This window comes from Neomonachus schauinslandi, chromosome 16 (assembly GCF_002201575.2).
Source record: "Neomonachus schauinslandi chromosome 16, ASM220157v2, whole genome shotgun sequence".
Taxonomy (NCBI): domain Eukaryota; kingdom Metazoa; phylum Chordata; class Mammalia; order Carnivora; family Phocidae; genus Neomonachus; species Neomonachus schauinslandi.
The window spans coordinates 187,690-200,248 of NC_058418.1; the positions used below are offsets into that span (position 1 = coordinate 187,690).

At 45.0% G+C, this 12,559-nt stretch overlaps 1 protein-coding gene across 1 annotated transcript in view; it reads right to left on the reverse strand.

Moving 5' to 3' along the window:
• Positions 1–5,318, reverse strand: part of ZNF584 (zinc finger protein 584) — a 57,900-nt gene extending 52,582 nt beyond the window's left edge. The window contains exons 1-2 of the mRNA XM_044911322.1: positions 5,274–5,318; positions 4,358–4,484 (exon numbers count right to left, since the gene is read on the reverse strand). Coding sequence (XP_044767257.1) covers positions 4,358–4,484; positions 5,274–5,318 — 172 coding nt within the window. The remainder of the gene's footprint in view (positions 1–4,357; positions 4,485–5,273) is intronic.
• Positions 5,319–12,559: the final 7,241 nt, after the last annotated feature.

Genomic DNA, 12,559 nt, shown 5'->3' on the forward strand with positions numbered 1-12,559 from the left:
TCAGAGCAGAAATCAATGAAACAGAAACCAAAAGAACAGTAGAACAGATCAACAAAACTAGGAGCTGGTTCTTTGAAAGAATTAATAAGACTGATAAACCCCTGGCCAGACTTATCAAAAAGAAAAGAGAAAGGACCCAAATAAATAAAATCATGAATGAAAGAGGAGAGATCACAACCAACACCAAAGAAATACAAACAATTATAAGAACATATTATGAGCAACTATATGCCAACAAATAGACAATCTGGAAGAAATGGATGCATTCCTAGAGACATATAAGCTACCAAAACTGAACCAGGAAGAAATAGAAAACCTCAAAAGACCCATAACCAGCAAGGAAATTGAAGCAGTCATCAAAAATCTCCCAAAAGGGGCGCCTGGGTGGCTCAGATGGTTAGGCGTCTGCCTTCAGCTCAGGTCCTGGGATCGAGCCCCACATCGGGCTCCTGACTCGGCGGGGAGCCTGCTTCTCCCTCTCCCTCTGCTTCTCCTCTTGCTCATGCTCTCTCTCTGTGTGTGTCTCTGTGTCTCAAATGAATAAATAAAATCTTAAAAAAAAAAAAAAAATCTCCCAACAAACAAGAGCCCAGGGCCAGATGGCTTCCTAGGGGAATTCTACCAAACATTTAAAGAAGATTTAATACCCATTCTTCTGAAACTGTTCCAAAAAATAGAAATGGAAGGAAATCTTCCACACTCATTTTATGAGGCCAGCATTACCTTGATCCCAAAACCAGACAAAGGCCCACCAAAAGGAGAGTTACAGACCAATATCCCTGATGAACATGGATGCAAAAATTCTCACCAAAATACTAGCCAATGGGATCCAACAGTACATTAAAAGGATTATTCACCACGATCAAGTGGGATTTATTCCTGGGTGCAAAGCTGGTTCAACATTAGCAAATCAGTCAATGATACACACTACATTAATAAAAGAAAGCACAAGAACCATAGGATACTCTCAATAGATGCAGAAAAAGCATTTGACAAAATACAGCATACTTTCTTGATTAAAACTCTTCACAGTGTAGCAATAAAGGGTACATACCTCAATATCATAAAAGCCATCTATGAAAAACCCACAGCAAAGATCATTCTCAATGGGGAAAAACTGAGAGCTTTCCCACTAAGGTCAGGAACACGGCAGGGATGTCCACTATCACCACTGCTATTCAACATAGTATTAGAAGGCCTAGCCTCAGCAATTAGACAACAAAAAGAAATAAAAGGCATCCGAATCAACAAAGAAGTCGAACTCTCATTCTTTGCAGATGATATGATACTTTATGTGGAAAACCAAAAAGACTCCACCCCAAAACTGCTAGAACTCATACAGGAATTCAATAAAGTGGCAGAATATAAAATCAATGCACAGAAATCAGTGGTATTTCTATACACCACCACCGAGACAGAAGAAAGAAATTAAGGAGTCGATCCCATTTACCACTGCACCCAAAACCGTAAGATACCTAGGAGTAAGTCTAACCACAGAGGCAAAGAATCTGTACTCAGAAAACTATGGAATACTCATGAAAGAAATTGAGGAAGACACAAAGAAATGGAAAAACATTCCATGCTCATGGATTTGAAGAATACTGTGAAAATGAAAATGTCTATGCTACCTACAGCAATCTACCATTCAATGCAATCCCTATCAAAATACCATCAACTTTTTTCAGAGAAATGGAACAAATAATCCTAAAATTTGTATGGAACCAGAAAAGACCCCAAATAGCCAGAGGAATGTTGAAAAAGAAAACCAAAGCTGGCGGCATCACAGTTCCGGACTTCCAGCTCTATTACAAAGCTGTCATCATCAAGACAGTATGGTACTGGCACAAAAACAGACACATAGATCAACGGAACAGAATAGAGAACCCAGAAATGGACCCTCAACTCTAGGGTCAACTAATCTTCGACAAAGCAGTGAAGAATGTCCAATGGAAAAAAGACAGTCTCTTCAACAAATGGTGTTGGGAAAATTGGATAACCACATGCAGAAGAATGAAACTGGACCATTTCCTTACACCACACACAAAAATAGTCTCAAAATGGATGAAAGACCTAAATGTGAGACAGGAATCCATCAAAATCCTTGAGGAGAACACAGGCAGCGACCTCTTCGACCTCGGCTGTGCAACTTCTTCCTGGACACATCACCAAAGGCAAGGGAAGCAAGGGCAAAAATGAACTATTGGGACTTCATCAAGATAAAAAGCTTTTGCACAGCAAAGGAAACAGTCAACAAAACCAAAAGACAACGGGCACCTGGGTGGCTCAGATGGTTAAGCGTCTGCCTTCGGCTCGGGTCATGATCTCAGGGTCCTGGGATCGAGTCCCGCATCGGGCTCCCTGCTCCTCAGGAGCCTGCTTCTCCCTCTACCTCTCTCTCTCTCTCTCTTTCTGTCTGTCATGAATAAATAAATAAAATCTTTAAAAAAAAAAACAAAAGACAACTGGCAGAACGGGAGAAGATATTTGCAAATGACATGACAGAAAAAGGGCTAGTACCCAAAATCTATAAATACCCAAACTCAACACCCAAGGAATAAATAATGCAAACAAATAATGGGCAGAAGACATGAACAGACATTTCTCCAAAGACATCAAAATGGACAACAGACATATAGTGCTCAACAGCACTCAGTATCAGGGAAATACAAACCAAAACCACAAGGAGATACCACCTCACACCAGTCAGAATGGCTAAAATTAGCAAGTCAGGAAACAACAGAGGTTGGCAAGGATTCAGAGAAAGGAGAGCCCTCCTACACTGTTGGTGGGAATGCAAGCTGGTGCGGCCTCTCTGGGAAACAGTATCGAGGTTCCTCAAAAAGTTGAAAATAGAGCTACCCTATGACCCACCAATTGCACTACTGGGTATTTACCCCAAAAATACAAATGTAGTGATCTGAAGGGGCACCTGCACCCCAATGTTTATAACAGCAATGTCCACAAAGCCAAACTATGGAAAGAGTCCAGATGTCCATCAACAGATGAATGGATAAAGAAGATGTGGTATATATATACAATGGAATATTATGCAGCCATCAAAAAAATGAAACCTTACCATTTGCAACGATGTGGATGGAACTAGAGGGTATTACGCCAAGCGAAATAAATTAATCAGAGAAAGACAATTATCATACAATCTCATGGATATGTGGAATTTGAGAAACAAGGCAGAGGATCATAGGGGAAGAGAGGAAAAAATGAAACAAGAAGAAACCAGAGAGGGAAACAAACCATAAGAGACTCTTAATCTCGGGCGCCTGGGTGGCTCAGTTGGTTGAGCGACCGCCTTCGGCTCAGGTCATGATCCTGGAGTCCCGGGATCGAGTCCCACGTCGGGCTCCCTGCTCAGCGGGGAGTCTGCCTCTCTCTCTGACCCTCCCCCCTCTCATGCTATCTCATTCTCTCTCTCAAATAAATAAATAAAATCTTTAAAAAAAAAAAAAGAGACTCTTAATCTCAGCAAACTGAGGGTTGCTGGAGTAGAGGGGCATGGGAGGGATGGGGTGGCTGCGTGATGGACATTGGGGAAGGTATGTGTTGTGGTGAGCGATGTGTATTGTGTAAGACTGATGAATCACAGACCTGTACTCCTGAAACAAATAATACATTATATGTTAATAATAATTAAAAAATGAAATATGACTTTAAAAAAACTATTAGAACTAATAAATGAGTTTAGCAAGGCTATAGGACACAAAAATCGGTATACAAAAATCTATTTTTATATACTAGCACTGAAAAATCTAAAATGAAATTAAGACAACAATTCCACTTAAAATTGCATCAAAAGGAATAATCTACCTAGGAATAAATTTAGGCCTGTATGCTGAAAACTACAAAACATTGTTGAAAAAAGTTAAAGAAGACTAAATAAATGGAAAGATATCTCATGTTCATGAATTGAAAGATATTAAGATAACAATACTCCCCAAATTGATCTACTAATTTGAATTCATGGGTCAAGTTTGGCCCAGGGAGAGCCCTATAAAAATCTCCTTCGAAGGAAGGCAACACCCAGAGCACAGAGGGGCCATGACTTCAGCAGAGTCACAGAGAGAGGGAGGGTTGAGTGGAATCTGTTGGGCAAACTGTAAATACCTGCATCCCAAGCCCTACTCCGGGAGGCTATAGGGCAACAGCTGTTGAGGCTGCTAACAAGGCTGCTAAGAAGGAGGCAGAGGAAGAACACACAGCCCAATGCCAGTACCCACAGCACCAACCACAGGGAACCTGGGAAGGAAACAGCCTCTGTGGTGGGGCTTTAGGATGCACACACCTTCCTATGGGGAAAAGGCAGAGGTGGTCAGTCTGCTGGGGAAGAGTGTGAGAGACTTACCCAGCGAGCCAATAAGTGCAAAGTTCTCTAGCATCACATCCCGGTACAGGCTCCTCTGGGTCAGATTAAGGAGCCCCCACTCCTCCCGTGAGAAATACACAGCCACATCCTCAAAGGTCACCAAGCCCTGTAATGATTGATTCAACTGAGCCTTAGGGGTCAACAGTGGGCAGAAGAGCCAACCAAAACATGGACAAAGGAACACATCCATGCCCTTGATCAGTGTCTCGGGGTCCTGCCACATGTCTCACTGACATCATCTTTCCCTCTGAGCCCTAAACCCCATTCCCACTAGAGGCAAACCCTCTACCTTCTTCCTCTTAAGACCCTTACCTCAGAGGATTGCCAGGGCCCCAGTTCCATTGGTGCCTCTCCTCAGTTACTATCGGACTCTGCATCCTGCCCACAGCAACAACAGGCTGGTGACCAGACAGATGCCTTCTGTGTTCCAGCCAGACACACAGGTCCCACCCTACCTCCTATCAGCCAATTCCCTCTATGTCTCAGAGATCACCTCCCAGTGGCAACCACACCTATGCTCACCCTTCTCTCTTACATCCCAGTACCTGGTCCCAGACCTTCCAGTTTGCCCTCCTGCCTGACATGCACGTAAGTCTTTGTACCACAGCATGTTACAGCTCCACACCCCCAGCCCACAATCTCACCGGTTCACCCCATTGGCAACTCACTGGAATCCCTCACGTGCTCGTTCTGCACATGGTGTCTCCAGAGTGACACCACTGAGAGCAACCACAATCCCATCCTGCCCCAGTCGAACCCCACTCCTTCATGGTTCATTGCTAAGAGCATCCCCTCCGCTCTGTACTGAAGACCTGCCCACCCGGACCTGTTCTAGCTTCAGCCCTCAGCTGGCCAAACCACACACGGGCCTCCGAGACCCCTGGCCCTCTCCCACCTCTGCTTCACCTGCCACAGCCTTCCCCGCTTCTCCTGAGCTCATTCAGAACCCGGACCCACTGGGTGGGGACCGGGGTTGTCAAAGCCTGGGGCACCTTCCACTCACCGGCGCCTCCTCGGCCAAAGGAAGCTGTGGGCGGAGCATGGCCGCGGCAGGCGCCGAATTTCGGCCTGTTCAGCTGAGCTCCGTACCTACCACCCGCTTTGGGCGCAGGAGCCTCCGGCCGACCGTGGAACCTTCGAAGCTAGGACTAAAATGTGCCCAAGGACCAGGAAGCCGCCTGTGGGAGGCCCAGACCCTCCGGCGCCCGTTCCGCAGGGGGCAACACCGAGTCTCAGGAAGAGGGGGTCAGTCCGGGGAGTCACAGCGCGTGCACAGGCGCGACGGGGGTCCCGCCCCTGTCCTCCGCGGAGCGGCCTCTAAAGGAAATCGGCCCGCCGCGCAGCTCTGGAGATACTCGTCCCGACCCACAGCGGCAAAAGGAGCACCTCGAGGGCAACGCCGGAAGTCCGGCCGCCTCAGCTACCTCCATTAACTTAGCCGCCGCGTCACTTTAGGACCTCATTTCCCAGCTCCCCTCGCGGTGCCGCTTGCTCGTTGCCAAGGCGACGGGGGAGGGCGCGGCTGGGCGCTCGTGCCGATGGAACCAATGACGGCCCAAGACAGGAGCGCTGTGGCGAGCCGCGCCGATGGAGGCGGGACTTCCGGCGCCGGACTCCTCCCTCGGAGCCACACCCGGGGGAGGGACCGCGCCGCTGCGTGGCGGTCGGAGTCTGAAAGGCTCCCGGGAGCCGAGGAAACGGGAGTAGGGGAGGTGTGAGAGTGAGCACCGCACTGTGTGCGCGCCGTGAGCGCAGCAAGTGTATCGAGCCCTGGTGTCCCAGGCCGTAGAGAGGTGACACCTTCGGGCCTCACCTCCGTCAAAGCCCGTCGTGCCCGCGACCGCCCGTGAGTCATCCCGTTTGACGCTGTGTCTGCTTCACAGAGCAGGAGACTGAGCTCGGAAAACACTCTCCAGGGGCGCCTGGGTGGCTGAGTCGGTGAAGCGTCTGCCTTCAATTCAGGTCATGATCTCAGAGTCCTGGGATCGAGACCCGCATGGGGCTCTCTGCTCCGCGGGAAGCCTGCTTCTCCCTCTCCCACTCTCCCTGCTTGTCTTCCCCCTCTCGCTGTGTCTCTGTCAAATAAATAAATAAAATCTTTAAAAAATAATAAATAAATAAAATAAAAATAAATAAAAAAGGAAAGACTCTCCAGCCTGGGTTCAGGGAGCGGGGGGGGGGGGGGGCAAGGGACCTTGTCACGAGGGGGGTTGGTGTCGGGGAAGATAAGCAGTTGGATTTTAGAAGTGTTGATTATTCAGTGCCTGGGCTGCTGGACCCAGGCAGGTCTCGGGTGCTGGGGATGGTTCTGGCACATGTTCAGAGGACAGTAGGCTGGTAGCCTGCCCCCTGTCAAGCCATGGTGCCAACTCAAGTAGGGGGCCTTGTGGAGGAGGGTGAGCGTGTTATTGAGGATGGCAGGGGGAAAGGTCCAGGGCACATCCAGCTAGGAGGCTGGCAGGAGAACTCAGCCCCTGGATGTCTTGCACTGAATTCAGATGCACTCAACCTGGAGCATGTGGTACTGAGTCTCCTAGGAAGAGCAGAGCACTTAGGCGAGTCCCAGAGAAGCCTACCCCAGCGTGATGCTTGAGAACTTTGTCCTGGTGGCTTCTCTGGGTCAAGCCACTGGCTTCGCACTCCCACAACTAGAAAACTGTTTGCTCTGCTCTTGCCATGTTCCCCTTGAAAACTGCTATTGGTCCTGGAACTCAGGCCCAGGCCATGCTACCTCCTCTCCCAGGCTGCTGTGAGCAACCCCCACACATTCTACCAAGGGGCCATGAGCAGCTGAGATCAGCAATCAGAAGCCTGTAAATCTTTGCAGCAGGTTATGTCCAGCTCAGTCCCTTTGTGTAAGATCCCCAGCATTTCATGCACTGACGTGGTCATTGTTTGTGGGGCCACTGGGCTCTTTCTTGGAAACCTTCCCTGGAGGTTCAGGTTGTGAACATCAGTGTTGCTCATGTACAGATGATCCTCAGGGGCTATAGTCTCTTAAGGGGGGTTGACCTCTCCTGGGGTGGATTCTCACAAACCTCATCAGCCCCTATGGCTCTAGTGGCTTCCACATTCCCTGTGGTTACCCTACTAGAATTGGTGAGGAGACCAGCCCTGGTGACTGCCTGAGGTGGGCTATTCTCACACCTGGTGTCTGACCCATGTTGTCTCAGATCCTGGAGCCTCCCTGACCCCCTACTGTTTTTCATCCTCTTTTTTTTTTTTAAGATTTTATTTGACAGAGAGAGACACAGTGAGAGAAGGAACACAAGCTGGGGGAGTGGGAGAGGGAGAAGCAGGCTCCCCGCAGAGCAGGGAGCCTGATGCGGGGCTCGATCCCAGGACCCTGAGATCATGGCCTGAGCCGAAGGCATACACTTAACCAACCAGGCGCCCCTAAAATACTTTTTGTTTTTAAGTAGTTTGAAAGAAGTTGCAAAAGAATTCCCATGTGGGGCGCCTGGGTGGCTCAGTCGTTAAGCGTCTGCCTTCAGCTCAGGTCATGATCTCAGGGTCCTGGGATCGAGCCCCGCATCAGGCTGCCTGTTCAGCGGGAAGCCTGCTTCTAGCTCTCCCCCTCCCTCTGCTTGTGTTCCCTCTCTTGCTGTGTCTCTCTCTGTCAAATAAACAAAATCTTAAAAAAAAAAAAAAAAAAAGAGTTCCCATGTACCCTTCATCCAGCTTCCCTCAATGATAATGTTCTACATAACCACAGTACATTGTCAAAACCAGGAAAATATACTAATACAATACTTTTAACTCAACTACAGACCTTATTCAGATTACACCAATTTTCACATATACTCTTTATGTAGTTCTGTGAAATTTTATCACATGTGTAGATTTATGTTACCACCACCACCACAGTCCGATACAGAGCTGTTCCAGTCCACAAGGGAACTTCTTTTTTTTTTTTTACATGGTACAAGTTTTTTAATATACAATTTGTACTTATACAATGGCGTACTATTATACTATGAGAATGGGATAATGCACAATCTTTTCTATTTATCCTCAACAACCAAATTAATATAAATGTTGCACAGCTCCAAGAGCCTGCATATCAATGATCAATTTCTCTGCCATGCTGATTTTAAAATACAATAATCCTAACACATTTACAATGAAAACATTTATATTATACTGTGACACTCAATACATCTAGAAATATTAAATGTTTAAAAATAAATATTTCACTTGCCCATTATTTACAAAGTTGTCATACTGCCATATAACAGATGAACATAGAATTTTATAATTTAGATTCTATAAAATGTTCTTTAGAAAAATGAATTTCGGGGCGCCTGGGTGGCTCAGTCGTTAAGCGCCTGCCTTCGGCTCAGGTCATGATCCCAGGGTCCTGGGATCGAGCCCCACATCGGGCTCCCTGCTCGGCAGGGGGCCTGCTTCTCCCTCTCCCTCTGCCTCTGCTTGTGTTCCCTCTCTCACTGTGTCTCTCTCTGTCAAATAAATAAATAAAATCTTAAAAAAAAAAGAAAAAAGAAAAATGAATTTCATCAACATAAGTATATCTGAGAAAATAAGATATACATACATGCCCACAAGGGAACCTCTAACTAACCCTTAGGTCATACCCTCTCCCAATCCTGACCACCACTGATCTGTCCTCCATCACTAGAATGTGCCACTTCACAAATGTCACATAAAGGAAATCCTATAGCATGGATGGGCTATACTGTGGGCTTTTATCACTCAGCATAATGCATTTGAGATCCATCCAAGGTGTGTGTATCAGTAGCTTGCTCCTTTGTATTGCTAAGTAGATATACCACAGTTTGTTTATCTATTCACCTATTGAGGGACATTTGGGCTGTCTACATTATTATTATTATTACTATTATCATCATCATTGTTAGCTATCACAAATAACACTGCCATGAACATTTGTATTCAGTTTCCTATGAACATGTTTTCACTTTTGTATGGACATGAGTTTTCATTGTTGTGTGTGTCAAGGAGGTGATAAATGCCCAAGAATGCAATTGTAGAGTTGTACAGTAAGTGTATGCTAAACTACCAAATTGTTTTCCAGAGTAGCTGCACCATCTTACATTCCCACCAGTAATAGCTATTGAACATGTTTTCATGCATATATTTGCTATCCATATATCCGCTTTAGAGAAATATGTGCTCAAGTTTTTGCCCATTTTCCAACTGGACTTTTTTAGTCAACTTTATTAATGTATAACATATATAACAAAATGCACTCATTTCAAGTGCAAAATTAGATGAGGTTGGACAAATAAATAAACCCATGTATTGAATTTGAGATACTCTCTGTAGTCATTTCCTTAAGCCAATATAGCTATGTCCATCTACCTCCATTGTGCGGCTAATGGCAAGTATATTTCTGTTTGTTATAGGTCAAACAGTACAATTATGTATATGGTTTTATATAGTTGCTTTTATAATAAGTTTAAAAAAGAAATAGCATTTATACTTTCTTATGCATAATTACTGGTGCTTTTTGTTTTTTTTGTGTGGATTCACAGCATTGTCTGGGATCACATACTTCCAGCCTTTAGTACTTCTTGGGTTGGTTGACACTGGACAAGGAAATAACTCCAAGTCCCTGCTCATCAGGAGCAGGGAAGAGAGAGTGGGAACATCCAGGTCACTGAGATGCAAGCCTCAGTTGGGATTCTGTCCATTCTTTAACAAGCACATGATGTTTTCTGCTTATCAAAGAATGTTTATTAGTATATTTGCTGATTATAAATGTAATCATTTTCAGTGCCAACATTTTTTAATGGAGATACCCTAATTATTTCCAGTAGTGCCCTATTGTTAGACACTTTGACCTCAAAACAGTGCAGCTCTTAAGTTCATTGTATGACTCTCCTTGAGCCTGCCATGTTTTAAATTTGAATAGACACTGCCTAAAACTGGCCCACTATACTCCAAGTAGCCCAGTATGAACTACACATGAAAATCACATGATTTTCCCAATGACTGTCTCTAGTCTGGCTCATTTTTTAAATTTCTGACATTTATTTATCAATATTACTCTAGTTTTTATTAATATACATTATTTTTAGAGCACTAAGTTTTAGGTTTATGGGAAATTGAGCTGATAGTACAGAGTTCCCATACTCCTGGTCTCTCCCTACAGTTTCCCCTACTGTTAACATCTTTAGTGTGGTATATTTGTTATAACTGATGAACCCATATTGATACATTATTATTAAATAAAGTCTATAGTTCACATTAGAGTTGTACCTAATATGGGTTTTGACAAATACATAATGTCACATGTGTCAGTCATTACAGTATCATACAGAATAGTTTTGCTGCATGAAAAACCCCCTGTGCTTCACCTATTCATCCCTCCCTCCCCCAAGTCCCCATCAACCACTATTTTACTGTCTCTAAGTTTTGCCTTTCCCAGAATGTCATAAAGCTGGAATTATACAGTGGGTGCCTTTTTCAGACTGACTTTTTCACTTAGCAATATGCATTTAAGATTCCTCCATGCCTTTCTGTGGCTTGACAACTCAGTTCTTTTTATTGCTGAATAATATTCCATTGTATGGATGTGCCACAGTTTCTTTATCCACTTACCTATTGAAGAACATCTGAGTTGATTCCTGTTCTGAGCAATTACAAACATTTGTGTGCCTTGCTGGATGACCTGGTAGGACTATATTTAACTTTGCAAGAAACTATCAAACTCTTCCAAAGTGGCTGTACCATTTTGCGTTCTCCCCAGCAGTGAATGAGATTTCTGGTTCCTCCTGTTGTATTTTGGATTTTAGCCATTCTAATACATATGTAATGATATTGTTTTAACTTGCAATTCCCTAATAGCAGACAATCTTGAGCATATTTTCTTATGCTTATTTGCCACCTGTGTATCTTCTTTCCTGAGGTGTCCAGATTTTTTGCCCTTTTAAAGTCATGGTAGGCAGGGACACCTGAGCGGCTCAGATGGTTAAGCATCTGCCTTTAGCTTGGATCATGATCTCTGGGTGCTGGGCTTGAGCTCCATGTTGGGCTCCTGGCTCAGTGGGAAGTCTGCTTCTCCCTCTGTGTCTCCCCCCTGCTCATGCTTGCTCTCTCTCCCTCCTTCTCTCTCTGTCTCTCTCTCAAATGAATAAATACAATCTTAAAAAAAAAAAAAAAGGATGGTAGGCAGAATTCTAAGATGACCCCAAGATTTTTCCATCGTAGGGCAACCCTCTGGGGTCCCCACCCATCTTTAAAAAAAAAAAAGATTTTTCCATCGTAATCCATGAGACTGGATAGATTTTTTTCCCCAGAACCTCCAGACAAGAACTCAGTCTAGCCAGCACCCTCATTCTAGTAGGAGCAGAGAACTTAGCCATGTTGTGCTAGAATTCTGACCTCAGTGCTGTGAAATAATAAATGGATGTTTTGGTAATTGTAATTTGTTACACAGAAACAGACAACTATTACAAGGTTGGACTTTTGGCAGTGGCTCCCTCACAAAGTCTTCTCTCTGACATGAGGCTGAACAAGGTGATAGCCATGGCTAGAGGCTTTTGCACTTTATTGTACTCCTAAGGCCTTCAGTATGAACTTTCTGGAGTGAAATAAGATTGGAGCTGCAGCTGAAGACTCTCCCAACCACCTGGGTGGCTCAGCTGGTTGAGCGACTGCCTTCAGCTCAGGTCATGATCCCGGAGTCCCAGGATCGAGTCCTGCATCGGGCTCCCTGCTCAACAGGGCATCTGCTTCTCCCTCTGACCCTCCCCGCTCTCACACTCTCTCTCTCTCTCTCAAATAAATAAATAAAATCTTCAAAAAAAAAAAAGACTTTCCCACATTAGTTGGACTAAAGAGGATATTCTGTGGTATGGAAGCTTGCATGTAGAACAAGTTTGGTGCTTTGGGGTAAAGATTTCCCACACTGGCTGCATTTAACGTCCTTTGGGGTCATGATCTTTCTGGTACTGAACGAGCTTAAGGCTGTGTCTAAAGGCTTTCCTATAATTCCTGGTGTTAAATGAGAAGCAGAGAAGGAGCAACATGTACTGCACTCATGGGCCTTTATGTGTTGAGAACTTGGAGGTACCAAACACCCCTGGCTATTTCAATGCAGACTTTCCCACACCAGCAGCCCTCGTATGGCCTTTCTCTCACGTGAACCTTCTGGTGCTGACTGAGACAACAGATTCTGCTGTAGGCTTTCCCACATTC